The following is a 17,991-nucleotide window of genomic DNA, read 5'->3' as shown; positions in this document are numbered from 1 at the left end:
TGTCGTGAGCAGAGTTCCTCCCCAGCCACCTGATACGTAACACAAGCAACAGATAAGTCCTTGTTACCTGAAGACAGGGCTAAAGGATGTTTGTTCCCGCAGCAGAACCTCACCCGCATCCCAGCTGAAAACAGTGTTATTCTCACTGTGTGATATTCCGGCGTGTCTGTGTGTACGTGTGGTACTTCTGTGGATGCCTGAGTGTTACTTCTTTGGGGGTGTGGTGTTATGCTGTGTGTGTGTGGTGGTACTCTGAAAATGATGTCTCTGTGTGTATGCATAGGGACTGTGTGTGTGGAACTTTCCTTTGTGTGTGCAGTGTGTTTGATGGTGTGTGTGTGTGGTATTTCTGTGACAGCATGTCACCTCTCCAGTGTTAAAAGAGTTTCTTGCAAAAACCAGTGCGTGAGAAGGTGGTTTCACCTGCACACAGATCTGGGTCCCCAAAAACCAGTAACAGGTGGGAAGGGGCCCGTGGGATGCCGAGGGGAGTGGGCTACAGGAGCCCTGGGAAGCCCACCACAGCCGCTTCCTTTCCCAAGGACCCTCTCAGCTACTGCAGGCCCTGGATGGGGGGCTGAGGAAGCTGTAGGGCTGTGGTGCCCCATCTGAGGGCCACATCAGCCTCAGGACCACTGGCAAGTATCCCTTCCTCTGAGTTGGGGCCCAACCGGTATCCATTGCTCTCACTTTTCTAGCTTTCCTGGGCATGTTGGAGGTTCCAAGATCCCAGATCCAGCTTCCGGCCACACGCGGCCCCAGGACTCAGCCATGCAAGCCACACGGGCCACCAGCCATAGATCCAAAGTTCAGTGGAACATCATCATGTAATACCAGTGGGGAAATGAAATCCCTGAGAGGGGAAGGGACTTGCAACGGAAACGGCACAAATGTTAACCGTTCCGACTCTGGCTCCAGGCTCAGCTGCTATGGTCCAGCTCTCCTGAGAACGCTGGACCAGTGAGGCCAGGAGGCCATACCCCATACCAGCCAGCCAGGAGGGCAGCCACTGGCTCCAGACCCACAAGCACAAGTCCAGGGCCTGTTGCTTTTGCGGCTGGGGTGGTGCTGAGTACAAGATCCCACCATCATGGATTCACCCCAAGACCCTCAGTGCCAATGGGAGCCCCAGAGAGCCCCAGGAGGGGTGTGTGCAGCGGACAAGGGCACTCACCTGCAGCTCGGTCTGGAAGAAGAACTTCTGTGGGCACTGCGAGCAGTCGTAGATCTTGTCCTCCTGTCCGTGCACAGCAAAGATGTGCTGCTGCAACTTGTTGGCCTGGACGAAAACTGGACATGGACATGGACATGGCCATCAGGGGGCCAGACACTGGGGACACGGGCCCGGCCAACCAGAGCAGCTGCTCCACACCACTCCCACGTAGGGATCACCCAGGCATGGACACGGCGGCCAAACAATGGGCTACTGGAAACACTGTTGGCGCACGCTAGAGAGGGCTCAAGCCAGTGAAGTTGAACTCTGCCACTTATAGGCTGTGCAACACTGGACAAGTCACTTAACCTCTCTGGGCTTCATTTCCTGAAAAATGAGGATCACTAAAGTATGTAGTTCACTGGGTGAGTGGGAGGATCAAATGGGTTAATACTTGCAAAATGCTTAAAAGATGGCCTGGCACATAATTAGCCCAATGAATGTCATCGTCTTCATCATCGCCGTTTGCCAGATACCTTCCAAATGTGGGCTCCTTGAATACACACAGGCCTGTAAGGCGGGCACTGCTATTATCCCCATTTTATAGAAGAGAAAACTGAGGCACTGGGAACGTTGTGACTTGTCCCAGGTCTCACTCTGCAGGTGGCAGAGCTGAGATTTGATTTAAATAAGCTCAGCACAGTGTCTAGTACAGGAAGGCACTCAATTAACAGGAATCACTCATCTTGCTGAGGTTGTCAGCATCCTCGGATCTCCACACAGGGGCCCCCGTGTCCTGGATGGGCAGACCTGGCAACTGAGGCCCCTTGGTGCCAGCCCCCGACCCAGCTCACAGAGTGGGATGGTAACAGATGGGTGGGGGCTCCTGAGGTGGAGGGATTGAGAGGGAAGAGGCACCAGTGTGTGCCAAGACTCCTGGGAACCCCAGAGGGGTGTGAGTGTGCGGGGACTTCCCCCACTGCGGAGCCCCTTCCTCGGGCCTGTCGCAGAGCAGGTCACAGCCCCGGCCTCCCGGTGGCTGTATCCTCCATGTGGTCCGGACCCTGGGCACACACAGGAGGTGGCCCTGAAACAGCTGTGTGTCTGGGAGGTGAGCACTTCAGAGATCCCCTCCTGCCAGGCGCCCTCCCCAGGGTGGGCTTCCCGCCGTGGCAGACGACAGATGTCAGGGAGAGGCAGGGGAAGGCCAGCCTCCCCCACGCACACCGGCTGCCATCTGGGCAGCAGGAGGGGGGCCGGCAGAGCCCCTGAGACTCGCCTCAGGCCGGGACAGCCACTCGCCTGGGCCAGCAGCCAGTCTGGGGGCTGGGGACTTGGCCAGCAGAGCTGCCCTTGACCCCTCCAGCCTGCAGCACGGATGAAGCAGGGGCTGGGACAGGCCAGGGAGGAGGGGGAGACAGGAGGTGTGCGAAGGGGGAACCCCACTGGTGCTGGACAGAGCTCAGAGACGAGCCTGGGGCCCGTGAAGGGCCAACTGCAAGGAAGGGCAAGGCTGGGTGGGAAAAAGCGTGGTAGCAGTTGAGTGCAGGGGTGGGAGGAGGGCTAGGAACACACGCTGCCGAAGAGGAGAGAGCAGAGAGCGAAGACGGGAAGGGCCGGGGTCAGCTCTGTGTGGAGGCAGGCGGAGCAATAGGGCTGCAGATCCCTTGGGGCTTCCCCGTGAGCTCCGGGGCCACGTTGGGCCAGATGCTGAGGGCCAGGGATTGAAGCGGCCGGGCCCCCGGGTCCCTTCCCTCTCCCCACGTGCTCCCCGCCGGGCACACTTACCTGTGAAGCACACAGGACACTTGAAGGTGCCGCCCATGCCCTCGAAGCTGTGCTCGATGAGGTGACAGAGGAGCTTGGCCGGGGAGTCGAACATCTGGTTGCACAGCTTACACTCATGGTTGATGCCTTCCTCTGCAAGGAGAGCCACGGCCAGTCAGCAACCCTGCACACCGTGTCCTCCTGCAGGAGTCCACATGCCCCCAGTACACCCCAGGCCAGCTCTCCCTGACCCCCAGAACCAGGGCTGGGGAGGGGCTGTGGATGCCCAGACCCATCCCAGCTCTAGACGGTCCAGCTCCCGGAAGGCTAACAGACCCCAGGGGGCGCCAGCCCCAGATATCTGGCTCTTGAATGTGTCATTTGCTGTGATTTCTCCTGCTGGTCTAGCAACAAGGCAAGTAGCTTGAATCCTGGACTGTATCATAGAGGAGAGGGGCCCAGGATGGGGTCCGCATGGGGAAGGGAGTCCAACCAAAATTTTAAAAAATCCAGTAGACCATTTATCGAGCATGTACTGTGTCCCAGGCGGGGATTCTGTGGGGAGCTAAGCAGGTAATGCACTTGCCCCCATTCTAGTGGTGGGGAGACAGATAATAAAGACAATCGACACATAGGCGTCAGGAGGTGACGAGGTAACACAGGGAGCTCTTGAGGGGAGAGTCGAGGGCAAGGCCCTGAGGTGGGCCCACGCGGGGCCATCTGGATGGCAGTGAGGGGGCAGTGCCTGACGGCTGGGGGGCCATGGACAGCATGGGACAGTGGGGACCCAGGGATGCACTTCGCAAAGAGCCTTGCCGGCCACTAGAGGGCTTGGGGATTTTACTCTAAGAGGGATGGGCAGCCCCTGGAAGATACTGCAAAAAACAATGAAGCGCTCTTTTAAAAATTTGTAAACAGACGGTCTACCCAGTGCTCACGGACAGTGGAAAGACACCCTTTGCTGCTTCCAGATCAGAACACAGCTCCATCTCCCCACCTGGGAGCTGCTATGACCCTAAACCCTCACTCAAAGGTGCCCAGAGAAGAGAGGGTGACCTGAGCGCCAGCTTCCCAACAGCAGAGCTGAGGTCTGGTGCCCTGACACAGGACCAGCAGGGCAGAGTTCAAATCCTGGCTTCTTCTTCAAGCCATGTGGCCTGGGCAACAGTTCACTTTCAGTAGAGTCCCTGCCTCCCAGGGCTGTGAGAGAACGAAAGGGGCCATACCAGTGACCAGTGCGGCCCACGGGTCAGTAGCGGTGACGGAGAATCGCCCCAGCTTGAGTGTCACATCACCCAGGGTTGGAACCTGACTCTGCTACTTACTGCATGATCTTGGGCAAGTTATGTAACCTCTCTGTGCCTCGGTTTCCTTTTTTCTTAAATACTCAATAATAGCTTCCTTAACACTACACACTTACGAGAATGGCCAAAATCCAGAACACAGACAATACCAAATGCTGACAAGGATGTGGAGCAACAGAACTCCCATTCACTGTTGGTGAGAATGCAAACTCACACAGCCACTGTGCAAGACTGTTTGACAGCTTCTTAGAGAACTAAACATACTCGGGCTTCCCTGGTGGCGCAGTGGTTGAGAGTCTGCCTGCCGATGCAGGGGACGCGGGTTCGTGCCCCAGTCCGGGAGGATCCCACATGCCGCAGAGCGGCTGGGCCTGTAAGCCATGGCCGCTGAGCCTGCGCGTCCGGAGCCTGTGCTCCGCAACGGGAGAGGCCACAACAGTGAGAGGCCCGCATACCGCAAAAAAAAAAAACAAAAAAAACCTAAACATACTCTTACCATATGATCCAGCAATCTCACTCCTTGGTATTTACCAAAAGGAGTTGAGAACTTATGTCCACACAAAAGCTTGTGCGTGGATGTTTATAGTAGCTGTATTTAAAATTGCCAAACCTTGGAAGCAACCAAGATATCCTTCAGTAGACGAGTGGACACATAAACTGTGATACATCCAGACAATGGAATATAATTCAGTGCTTAAAAAAAAGACATTGGGGCTTCCCTGGTGGCGCAGTGGTTGAGAATCTGCCTGCCAATGCAGGGGACACGGGTTCGATCCCTGGTCCGGGAAGACCCCACATGCCGCGGAGCAACTAGGCCCGTGAGCCATGGCCGCTGAGCCAGCGCGTCTGGAGCCTGTGCTCCACAACAAGAGAGGCCGCGACAGTGAGAGGCCCACGCACCGTGATGAAGAGTGGCCCCCGCTCGCCGCAACTAGAGAAAGCCCTCGCACAGAAACGAAGACCCAACACAGCAAAAATAAAAAAAAATTTAAAAAGCCATGGAGGAAGCTTAAACGCATATTACTAAGTGAAAGAAGCCAATCTGAAAAGGCTGCAGGCTGTGTGATTCCAACTATTCTGGAAGAACTATGCAGACAGTAAAAAGCTCAGTGGTTACTGGGGCTGGGTAGGGAATGAACAGGCAGAGCACAGGGGAATTTTAGGACATGATACCACTATGTATGATATTATGCTAATAGGTACATATCATTATACACGTGTCCAATCCCACAGAATGTACACCAAGAGTGAGCCCCAAGGAAAACTGTGGACTTCAGGTGACTACGATGCTTCACTTTAGGTTCATCTTCACAAAAAAAATGTACCATCATGGTGAGTAATGTTGAAAATGTGGGAGGCTATGCACGTGTGGGGCAAGGGATCGAAGGAAAGTGTGTATCTTCCTCTCGATTTTACTGTAAACCTAAAACTGCTTTTTAAAAAGCCTTTGAAGAACAGGCTTTAAAACAACGTCAATCCCGGGACTTCCATGGTGGTCCAGGGGTAAAGAATCTGCCTTCCAATGAAGAGGATGCGGGTTGGATCCCTGGTCGGGGAACTAAGATCCCACATGCCCCGGGGCAACTACTGAGCCCGCGCGCCTCAACTAGAGAGCCCATGTGCTGCAACAAAAGATCCCGCACGCCTCAGTGAAGATCCCACGTGCCACAACCAAGACCTGACACAGCCAGAGAAATAATAAAGAAAATAAAGATTTAAAAAAGCCAATCCCCCCCATCAAATAGCCTTCCTCTTATAGTTGATGTGAGAATTAAATGAGTTAATACTCCTTTAATACATGAAAAGGGGTTTTGACCAGCCCCTGGCACACAACAAGCACTCAATAGGTGTTTGTTGCCAAGCGTGCCAGTATCGGGGAGAGTATTATCTGGGACAGCCAAGGACACAGGCTCCCCTTCGGGCTCCCCCAGGGAACCAGCCTCACCAAAGGTGCCAGGTGCTCCGATTAGCCCTCAAAGGCAAGAATTAGGTAGCAGAGGGGCTCTGCCAGTGGCAAAACACAAACACAGATGGGCTGAGGCTCCTGGCGAGTCCCTGGGTCCCCAGGCCCTGGCAGGGGCTGGCAGGGACAGCAGGCATCCCCCTGGCCCAGCCTTCCCCCACCCCCACCCCCACCCGGCACCCCACCGCAGAGGCGCAAACACACACGTGCGTGTGCAGGTGGGCCTGCCCCACATAGCCCACTGGCTGGAATCTTCCGGGTGTTTGTCACGCCCCTGGAGCCCCGGCAACTAGGCCACATGCACCCGACAGAGATTCAAGCTGATCTTCCATTTATACTGGCGAAAAAGGAATTCATTGACAAGTTTTGGGACACAGGGCAGGCTCAGCACGCTCGCCTCACAGGCCCCAACGCACGTCCTCCACTTCCCTCGGGGAGGCTCTCATCATAATTAGAGATGGCCTCCAGTGTGGGGGGACTGCCTCAGAAGACCCCCCCCCCCACAACACACGCCCTGCTCACCCCCTCCCCCGCCCAAACAGTGCTTCGCAGAGCCTGGCACAGAGTAAGGAATGAGTGAATGAATGAATGAATGAATGAGAGAGATATCACCCTTATATATGCCTTCCCTGTTAGCATGTGGACATCTCCTGCACATTAATGAGGCAGAGGGTATGTGAAAATGATGACTGTACAGAGGTTTCTATTTTAGTTAACTGAAGTTTAAGTTTATGACAAATTGACTCTCAGAATTAACCCTGCTTGCTGGGAAAGCCACGTTTCTAGGAGAGAAAAAATGGGTTCAGAGGATTAGACCACTTGCTGAGGTAACACAACCAGCTGGGGGTGGTACTCTGAACAAGATACAAAGCCCTCCCTATCCTTACACATCCCACCTGCACACCACCTCCAGGCAGCCTCCCCGACTATGCCAGCTTGCGTGGCTGCCCCTGGCTGGGCACAGTGACCCTGGATTCATCTAACCATATCCCATGAGTCTTCCTGATCCTGGCAACTAGGCTATAGGCACAGATAATGTCCTCTCCTCTGGTCCCCAAAGCATGAGGCTCCACCTGGGCCCACAGGAGGGGCTCAGGAAATACTCATGGAGAAGAGATGCCCTGGCCGGTCTCTCTCCCTCTGCCCAGCTAGAGCGGGTTCCCTGGGCTTGAGGTGGCAAAGGAGGATGTACTGCTCTCTGCCGAGTGAGGGCCTTTATCCACTTGGCTGTGAATGGAGACGTGCCCATCTGACACACAAACACGGAGAGGACAAAGAACGCTCCTGCAACTTATAAATCGGAGAAATCACGTCTGACAGTCACTTTCCGTCCTCCGAGCGCTGAGCAATTCATCAGCCGGTCCCCCCGATTCATAGGCGCAGCTACACCCTGCACCCAGGTTCGTAAATACGTGCACAGTCAGGCGGACTAGAGTTGCAAGCCGGTTCCGGGGCCGAAACAGCTGCCATTTAAGCAAATCACAGCCCCAAACCGGTGCCCATGTGAGGTTCCGGGATAATTAGATCAAGAGCCCGATAGACAACTATCTGGTCCCTTTCCTCACTCCCCACCTAACGTGTTTAAGAGTCAAACCTGGGAGACAGGAGAAGGAAAATAAAACAAGCAAAAAAGTAAAAGTGGGTGAAAAATAATAAAGCCTGAGGGCTTCCCATAGACCTGGGAACCTCTCCCACTTGAAGGCAGACCTTCTGATTTGCAAATCTTCTTCCTGAAGGACGAGGCCCTCTCCCCACCGGTGGGGGCTAGAGGGGCTCCCTGGGGGGCCCATTATGTGCACCTCTGCCTATAAAACCATCCAAAAAAACAGTGGGGAGGGGTGGCAGGGGCTGCCCCAGTTAGTGTGCAAACACTCCTTTGCATGCCCGTGACCCAGTACCAGCCAGCCCGTGGCTATCGAGAGAACTCACTGTCACCATCACTCTCACCCCACCGGCGCTGACAACCTTTCATTCCATCCCAAGTCGCAGGGTCTGAAGACAGCAGCACCCTCGGAGAGTAACTTTCCTGAATTATATAAGATCACACAGGCTCGGCGACACCTTGCAGCAGAATGACAAAGCTGTCTGGGAGTCCACAGGCCCCTTCGCCCCGGCGTGGGGCTGGAGGATTTTGTGAGTGAAGAGGCACAATCGCTTCCTCTTCTTTCTGTTCTTTTTTTTTTTTTTCTTTATAGCACATGACAGGCGTCCATAAGAGAGACCCACGCAACTCAAGTGAATTATGCAGCCCCGCTCATCTGTAAAGTGAAATGCAGATTTCACCCACTTGCTGTGCCGGAGCGTGCCTCCCAGTCCCCATAAGTCAGGGCTGGCACGCGGAGTCTATTGATTTATTATGATTTTTTAAAAATAAAAATAAATAAAAACCCAAACTGCCAAACAAACAACCCGACAAGCGTGAAAATCCCAGAGTCCCTCTCTCTCTTTTATTTTTTTCCTCTGCTCAGGAATAATAAGTGTTAATTTTACACTTCATTTCTCAAAAAAATAATAGGATGTGCTTTTGCTTAAAACCAAGTCAGCCTGCTGGAACCTTTCAGGCTGAAACTGTGTCAGCCCAAAAGGGGAGCAGAGGGCTTTGTGGAAGAGCATCGTGCCGAGATGATAGCTCCCTGTAATGTCCTCGGTACCGACTTTTGTCTCCAAAAGCATTTGATCCCTGGCAGACACATACTTATTTCCATACAGGTCTTGGGGGAAGCCAGGAGGAGAGAAAGCTGATTATCAGAATCCTGAAGGTGAAGCTCAGGTGGGCCCCACTGATGTCAAAGGCAGGCCTGGGCACACACTCCGAGGCCATAATTTGCTGCCTGGGAGGGAGGGGCAGCAGGCTGCAGTGGGGAGGGGACAGGGCATTGTTCTTGGACTCTAATGCACTGAGCATGACCCGCTCCCACCACAGCCGTGGGCCCTGCCTGGCCCTTCTCTAAGCAGGGACCCCACTGGGAAAAGCTGCCCCTGAGAGCGGTATCGTTCATGCGTATACCCCTCTAGGAGAGAACCAGTGACGGCCACCTGTGGAGACAGGGGACATGATTAGCTACCTCCATTCAGGAAGCAGCAATTAAGGACACAAAAGTTAGAACCAGAGACACCTGGGTTTGAATTCCATTCCATCACCCACTCGCTGTGTGTACTTGGATAAGTTCGTTAACCTCTCTGAGCTTTAGCTGCTTCTGCTAGCAAATGGGAAGCATCATCACAGGGTTTTGTAAGGTAGCCAAGCAGGCTTCTTCTGCCACAGGACGACTGCCCTCACTGAGACACCCTTCCTCCAGATCAACTCTTCATCCCCCTCCCCTCACTTCATCCAGGTGTCTGCTCAGATGATGTCACCACCGAGGCCTACCCAGACACCCCCCGGCAAAGACAGCACACACACCCCATCCTTTCTAGAGCCTTACCCACCTTGAATTTCCTTGAGAATGCTCACTGCCAGCTGGCATAGTACAGAGATGATTGTTTATTTTAACTCTCTGACTCTCTTTTTCACACGTACACAGAGAACACACACACACAGAAAGAATAATATAAGCTCCACGAGGGCTATTTTGCTCATTACTATGTCACCAGTGCCTGGAACAGGGCCTGGCACAAAGTAGGTGCTCAGTAAATAGGGAATGAACGATTTGTGTAAAGCACTTAATACAATGCTTGGAACATGGGGAGGAGATACTGGTAAATGCCAGTTACCACACACCAGTGGTCCCCCCGAAACTTTTAGGACTGAGGGCTTATAAAAAGCTGTTCTTGCCTTCAGGAACTTGCTGTTTGGATCCTCACAAGATGGCCTGGTCCAGGAGTGCAGGCACCAAGGGGCTCCCTCAACTGACAGAAGAGGAAAAGAAGCTTAGAGGGCAGAGCCCCTACCAGGGAGGGGGCAGAGTGAGGCGGGGGTGGGGTGCATGCTGGTCACCACAAGCAGCCCTCTCTGGCTTTAGAAAATACCAGAAAGGCCACAGGACTTGAGACCTGGGACCTAGCAAGCCACCCTCTGCTCCTCAATCACCCAAAAACCTCTGGCAAGAAGGAGGACAGTCAGACCCACCCTCCACGTTTCCATGTCTGAGCCAGGTGGGCCCCCCTGCCAGCACCAGCGCCAACTACAGGTGGCAGGAGTGCTGGGGACTTTTCCCAGGTGAGGGGAGGTGGCAGTGCCCACAGTGACACAGCCTGGGCCAGCCCCCAGCTGCAGCGTTGTCCCTGCAACAGCATCTCTGCAAACGGAGGGAGCTGAAGAGGGGTGCACAGGCTGCCTGGCCGAGCTGAAATCCTCTGTCACCAGCTCGGGTAACGAACTTCACCAGACTTCAATTCCATAGTACCAGGGGCTGAGCCCACGGCCCACCCCAAGGGTCAGGTCAACTAAAGGCCCCTGCGGTCCAGGGGCCCAGGCTCAGTCACACGCAGGGCACATGGCGATAAGGAAGAAGAGGCAAATGAGAAGGCAAGAGGAGGACCCTGGGAGAGGACCTCTCTGACGCCACAGCAGTAAATAACCAACCGCAAACAGACAGGTAATAGAGACAAGGGCCGATGGGGACCTCTGTCCTTTGTTCTCTATGAAGAACAAAGACCTCTGGGCAGAAGAGACGAGGGCAGGCAGATAATAATACCTGGGCAGCCAGATCAGCTTGTTTATCTATTGATCTGTCATTAAATACCACAGGAAACGAACCCAGGCAAGCCAGGAGGAAAGGGGAGGGATGACATTTGGGCTGGGGTTGACGAGGGGCAAAGGAGGAAACAGGGTCTGAGGCGGGCTCCTTCACCAGCGGCCAGGCGGAAACCAGGGAGCCTGGAAGCGGGGGCAAGGGCTGATCTTGGGATCCCCAACCCGGTAGGCCCCAGCCTCCCTCCAGCATCTACATCCCTGCTGGGCAAGGTGTGGTCTCTGGCATCACCTGGGAGCTGGTCAGAAATGCAGAACCTCAGGCCCCATCCCAGACCCACAGAAGGAGAATCTGCCTTTTAAAAGTGCTCCAAGGATCTGGGGGTGCATTCAAGTTTAGGGAGCACTGAGCTCTATAAAAGGGCTTCTGGGGACGCTGATCTCACTACAACCCTGTTGTGATGAAGCTGTACCTTCGCCAGGACTGTATGTCTCGGATGTCTAAAAAGGAGTCCACTTTTCCACAGCTGCTTTTGGTCCACACGTTACAGAAGGCTGAGAAATCCTCGACAATGGGAAACACTTTCCTGTTATCATGACCGGGATGAAAATGGTGAGGGTGTCTTTGGAGGGGAGACTCTGCAGTGGGCAGCTAACACTCCCCCAGGCCACCTCAGCATCCCCACGGCCCCAGACCCCCAGTGCCAGGGTGCTCAGGGTGCCCAGGGCCTCCCATCACTCAAGAATACCCAACCATTGCTTGAAGGCACGCCCCACCACCGCTGCCCCCATTTTGGGTCCCCATTTTCTTAATTGATCCTGGAGGATGGGCTGTGCCCTCCCTCCTCCCCTCAGAGGCACCTTCCCAGACCTCTCTGGCCAGGAGGGACCCATCTCATGGTCCCCCATGCTTCAGAAAGGCTTATAAATGAGCTCTGGCAGCCTGAACTGGGGCCCCACAGGGGACCTGGGGCCTCTTCAAAACAGAGCCCTGACAATTAGGCAGCCTGAGTTTTGAAAGGCTTGGGATTGATGGCGTGGACAGTAAAAATATCACCTGGGGAGCTGGGTGTAGTCCTCTGAGGGTTGCCTGAGGTCAGTTGCCATGGCGACGGAGAATGAGCTCAACCTTGTAACTGACCCTTATCTTTTTTTGATCTGTGGGCCACTTGGGGCCAAGGCTTGAAATCAACTGGAAAATAATCCGGTCACATATCAGAAAGAAAACTATTTATACTTATTTATCCAGGTACCCACCAACGTCCGCCTTGGACAAGGATGCCAACGCCCCAATAAACTGACACGGCATGTCCACGCGGAGGCTACCAGTTGGCAGGAAAAGGGGAGGCTGAATTCCCCATCTCGGCAGAACGTAGCTCTATCCCCATGCTGGCAGGCACAGGCAGGTGGAAAGGGTTACCCTGCCCAACGTCTCACGTCACTCTAGCCGGAAGCGCTGGGCCCTCTTGCCATCCGGTAAAAGGCCACCAGAGGAGTGGGGTTCTGAGATTTCTACTCTCGTCTGGTACTCAGGCGTTGTTTCAGCCTGGCTAGATCACTAGGCTGTCTAGCTTTATTCCAGGGTCGGAAGAGGCGTGTTCCCAGCCTTGAGGCGGGACAGGGATGTCGAGTAGATGTGCCTCGCTCTCTGCACCTGGGGGAATTGTTGACGTGGGGTTTGGGGAAACAGGCTGAGGGGACAACTACAGGCCCTTCTTCCTGCACACACACCCCCGAGGGCCTGGCCGGATCAGCCGCCCGTGCACCCACTCCAGGGTTCCCGTGGCAAGACGGCCATCTGGCCAGGGCCCGTCTCCAGCACGCTGCTATCCTAAGTTACAAGTGCTCGCTCACTCTCTCCTCCGAAACTCAAATCAGAAGACTCCAGATGGTTCCATTGACCGACTGCTCCCAAGAGCCATGTCAGATGGATCTTAGCTAGGGGTCAGTCAAGCCTGAGCATGATTCCGGGTAAATTTCCCTTGAGATTTCCCATCACAGCAAACAGGACAGTTCAACTGCCTGCCTCTCTCCCACCCTTGTTTCATCAAGATGATCTTCTTTTGGGAGTGGGGGGAAAAACACGCCTGTGAACTAGGCAGCTCGGAAGATATTCCTGGCTCCCCTCAGACCTGCAGGGTGACTGGGCTGAGCACTTTCCCTCCAGGCCTCAGTCTCCTCATCTGTGAAATGGGGAGAAAGTCGCCTCCCTCCCAGGGCTGCTATGAAGAGTGAGTGAAAAGGAGGATTACAGCACCACCGCCAGTGCTACTATCGCTGCTTTGGTTCTTTCCCACATGATTGGACCCTGAAACTCCACACCCAGGGTCTTGTAACACAAGCCCTCTGCGGGAGTCACCAGGGCAGTTGAATCCACCTTCAGTAAACATTTCAAGAGCCCTTAGCCGGGCACATTGCAGGTATGCAATCTATGTTACATCCACCCACAAAATACCTCTGGGTCAATTTTCCTTGTCTCTATCCTCTTCCGCCTCCACACCCCTCCTCATATTTGCGAGGGCAAAAGCTGTGTCCAGATTTCAAACCCTTTTGCTCAGCTGTGGCTCACTGCAGCTCCCTGCTTCTGACCACAGGAGTTCACTCCATCTCCCCTCAGATGCTCCTGCGACCAGAGTTTCATATTTCTTCCTGGTTCTTCTCCTAGTTCCTTTCTCTTAAAACTCACTGGGATTTCTATGGAGGTCAAAGCAGAGCCTGAGACGAGGACACGACTCAGGTTCATGTGTTCCCCCACCCCCTGGGAACGGTCAGCCCTTCTTCACAGCTGGGCCCATGCACAGAGCTCCCTAAGGGCCCCAGTGCTCTAAGAATCTCCAACAGAGGCTGGCCCCGCTGGACCGGGTCCTCGATGGAGGGAGGCTCCTTCTGGTGCTAGGATCTGCTTCCGTGCTGCCAGGGAACCCAGCCCTGGATGGTTAATGAGAAAACACACGATCTTTGCAGACAGCTCTGCTTACAGACTTCTTTGGCAAAAGAAAAGTCACCAACCAGGCCCTGGACAGGTCCTCCAAGAGATGGGAGGTGCCGATCTCAGCTACTTTAAGGAAAGAGAGTGAAATAAATGAGTAAATGATCAAATCAACCACAGACAGATTGGTGGGCCTTCAATGAGAACTTGAGGGAGAGAGAACTCTTGGAGTTCTAAAGAATCCAAACTTCTAGAACTTGAGACTCTGGGGGCTTGAAACATCCTACTGATGAAGACATTCCATGGCCCTCCTCACACACCGGCCCCCCCAACTGCAAAAGACAAAGACGCTCAGAAAATAAAGATTCTGCTACATCCCCTGGGGACCCACTTCTTAACACGCCAAACACCTACTGATGTATATCCCTGATCATCAGACTCAAGTTTTCCACAACAAGGCAACAGCTGGAAAATCCATCACGCTAATAATCCTCAGATTAATGGCCTCTAATAACATACAATTAACGGGACAGGCAGGCTGCAAAACTCTTATTGTCACCGACCCTGCCAGGGACACATGAATTACCCCTGCTTCAACTACAAGGGCTGTCTCTGCGGCTGACATCGTTTTTTCCCCTACCAAGATCATTTTGTAAAATGAGCACCAGCAATGCAACAAAAACCCAGACAGCTACCCACAGGCACACAAACACAGGGCACCCATGCGGGAGGCTGGTAGCACCACTTTTTTTTTTAAAGTTTTCCATCCAGGTAGACACAGAATTGTCCCTGCAGCTCCTAATACTTAAAGCAAGAAGACCTACTGCTCAGCCTGGAAACTGCAATTCACCATGAAAACAGTGACAAGACTAGAAAATAATAACTGATTGCTATTGCAAAGTTTTCAAAAGTATGCATCTGCTGGATGTGAACTGTCCAATATGGTCATTACTCAAGGGGCTATTTAAATCTAAATTAATTAAATAAAATTAAAACTTCAGTTCTGCACTTCAAGTGTGTAACAGCAATGCGGTTAGCGGCTACCGAGTGGGATGCTGTAGAAGGTTTTCATCCTGGCAGAAAGTTCTGTTGGCCAGCGCTGTGCACATTGCAAGCGAGGCAAGGGCAGGGGCTCTCCCCCGTCTTGTTCGACACCATAATCCCAGAACCAACAACAGTGTGTGGCACACAGCCGGCGCTGGGCACTTATTGAGTTGTGGTACGTGCGTTTCCCAAATGTAAAGAACGCCTCGTCCCTTCTGCCTGTTAGTGTTTATTACAACTGCTCTGCGTGGGAAATGCTCAGATGTGAACTTCTCTGACCTTCAACTTAAACCTCTACCCTGATAATTATGTGGTCGCTTTCCCCGGGGCAGAGAAGAACACAGTGGATGCAGGAAACTTCGAGAGTCACGAGGTTTCTCTGAAGGGCACAACCCAGATAAATGGGTAACTCTGACCCATAGGTTGTGAGGTGGGTCACGAACTAGGGGTCACTAGCTCGTCAGGGGCCCACCTGGCACCCCACCGCTGAGCAACCCGCGTCTTCCGCTCCCTGCATCACCCCGAGAAACGGCAGAATGTCAGCAGACAGAGGACACCTATGGGCGGTCAAGGCCAAGAGAGAGAATGACCGATGCAGGGAATTCCCACCTGTACACTGGCTCAGCCCCACTGCTCGGGAAGGAAGTGTCTGTTCGAAATTGTAAGGCTTACCAGTGGTGTGCGGTTCCCCGGTTCTGCTTCTGCACGTTACATCTCAAAGCACCAGGTGTTTTCTGTGACCCGAGTAAAATGAAAACTGGGCATTCAAAGGCCACATGGAATAAATGAATACATTCAAACCAACAATACACCCTTCACATCGCCACACGATCCCCATCATAATACCCACACTGAGCTGCCCTGGGGAGCAGTCCTGTCTTCAGTTCGGCTGAGGGGCCCCAGGAGCTGGCAAAGCTCGGCGTTGCAGCCCGGCCCTCTAAGGCGTTTCCTTAGACGGAATTTTCCTCTGGTCCGCTCTCCCCGCGCCCCCTCTTCGACCATCAGCACCAAACTAACACCTTGCTGACGGCAAGCACAGCGCTCCCGCCTTTCTTTCTTTCTCCAACAGACCCAGACGGAGGCCTGCCGGATCCCCCAGGCTCACTTCTGACATTAACGCGGGTTTCTTTACCTCCCAGAGCCGGGCTCTCCCACACAGCTACCTGGGATGCTTTGGGGCCAGCACCCAGAGACCAGGTGGGGCTCTGCCATCTCTAGGCAGCTCAGGTGCCGTAGCCCAGCTCCCAGAGGCCGGCCAGTCCGCCTCTGCCCACAGCCAGCTCTGTCCACACCTGGTCGCCTTCACCCGCCTACAGGGTCCCGAAGCCTGAGGTCTGCTCCCATCCCACCCACCACCCCTAGCCTGCGGGGGCAGTTAACTGACAGCGCCTGACAGCCCCTACCCCCGGAAGAACAGGGGACACGGGCAGCCTGTGCAGGAGGAGGAAGCAGACGAACTGCTGAGAGGTTGGGGGGCGGGGGTGGAGGCCACCCCCATGCAGCCCTCCACCCTCCACGCTGGCCCAGCAAGCGGAACAGCTGCCATTAGCTGTGATGAGAGGCAGGCAGCTCGAGGCCCACGCACCGCGGCAGGAAAATGTCCCTCTGTACAGCTCTGGCTGGCATCTCGCTTTTTTGCTTCTTGGAAAAGACGGCTTCATAGACGCTCTCAGAAAAAAGCACATCAACGCCTAGCCATTTACCCTTTGCTCTCCGTCCTCCTGGCCCGGCTCACCATGCCTGCCCGTCTCTCCCCGCTCAGTCCATCCCGAGCACAATGACTGGATAATCCTCCCCAGGCTCGACGGCCGTCATTTCACTCTCCTCCTCAAGAACCTTCAGTGGCTCCCTTTCTCCTAGTGAAATCTCAACAGCCCAGGCCCCACTAACCAGCACCCTATTTCCAGCCACACCCACACCCCCTGCCACACTGGTCTCCTCGTTCTCAGGACCTTGCTCACTCCTGACTCTGCACCTTGATACAAACAGTTCTCCTTTGCCTCTGTCCTTCCAACCACGATGTTCCAAGAGAAAGTCCTACACAGGCATTCGAGTCTCCGGTTCCACTTGCACCAAAAACTATTCATAGTTTTGTGAAATAAAAAGCGGTATTTCGGGCTTCCCCGCTGGCGCAGTGGTTAGGAATCCGCCTGCCAATGCAGGGGACACGGGTTCGTGCCCTGGTCCGGGAAGATCCCACATGCCGTGGAGCAACTAAGCCCGTGCGCCACAACTACTGAGCCTGTGCCCTAGAGCCTTCGAGCCACAGCTACTGAAGCCCGCGTGCCTAGAGCCCGTGCTCCGCAACAACAGAAGCCACTGCAATGAGAACCCGCACACAGCAACGAAGACCCAATGCAGCCATAAATAAATAAATAAATAAATAAATAAATAAATAAATTTATTTTTTTAAAAAAGGTGGGCGGGGGGGTCTTTCCAAAAATTCGTCCCTTTGCTTAAGCTAACTTGACTTGCTGTCACCTGCAACCCAAACATTCCTGGCTAATAAATTCTCTGAAGACAAAAACAGCATTTTTTTTTTTTTACTTGTCTGGTGTTTCTAATCGGGCCAGACAAACATGAGGTGCTCAATTAATGCTAATGCTTTGGTTGGTCAGTAGATTCGTACCCCCATCCTCATGGCTCTGGACTCTTCCCTGGAGCATGCAGCCTGGGGGTTCCCGTACTCAACGCTGTCTCAGACGTAGGAGCTCAGACACACGGCTCTGTGTCCACAGACACCCTCTACGTGCCTAGGATCGAGTCCCGATAGCATCCGGATGGTGACAGAGCAGGATCCAGTCTGCCCTACGACCCTACCCTCACCCCAAGAAACGTGCTGTTCTCGGGGCTGGACACAGCCCCTCACTTGCTCCCTCGGTGGACACAGCCCCTCACTTGCTCACTCGGAGCACTCAGCCAGCACAGCACATGGAGAGAAGTGTAGGTTCAGAGCCAGTGTTCAAATGCCCCTGCTGCTCCTACTAGCTGTTGGGTGTTGGATGAGTGATCAAGTCTCCCTGAGCCACAGTCACCCCAAAGGTGGAATGAGAACCGGCGCAGGACCAACCTCATCAGGCTGTTGTCAGGGTGAACGGGCCTCAGAGCACCAGTGCTGTTATTATTATCACCACCATCACCGTTGTTGACTGTGTCAGGTCTGGGTGAGGCCTGGGGTAACAGGTCAATGAGACACTC

The 17,991-nt window shown here is 54.0% G+C and overlaps 1 protein-coding gene across 1 annotated transcript in view; it reads right to left on the bottom strand.

Moving 5' to 3' along the window:
• Positions 1 to 17,991, bottom strand: part of ZNF423 (zinc finger protein 423) — a 329,315-nt gene that overhangs the window by 28,076 nt on the left and 283,248 nt on the right. Inside the window, exons 6-7 of the mRNA XM_004264880.3 lie at positions 2,942 to 3,073; positions 1,175 to 1,290 (exon numbers count right to left, since the gene is read on the bottom strand). Coding sequence (XP_004264928.1) covers positions 1,175 to 1,290; positions 2,942 to 3,073 — 248 coding nt within the window. The remainder of the gene's footprint in view (positions 1 to 1,174; positions 1,291 to 2,941; positions 3,074 to 17,991) is intronic.

The sequence above is a fragment of the Orcinus orca genome, chromosome 20, assembly GCF_937001465.1.
Source record: "Orcinus orca chromosome 20, mOrcOrc1.1, whole genome shotgun sequence".
Taxonomy (NCBI): domain Eukaryota; kingdom Metazoa; phylum Chordata; class Mammalia; order Artiodactyla; family Delphinidae; genus Orcinus; species Orcinus orca.
This window is presented reverse-complemented; position numbering and strand designations above follow the sequence as displayed.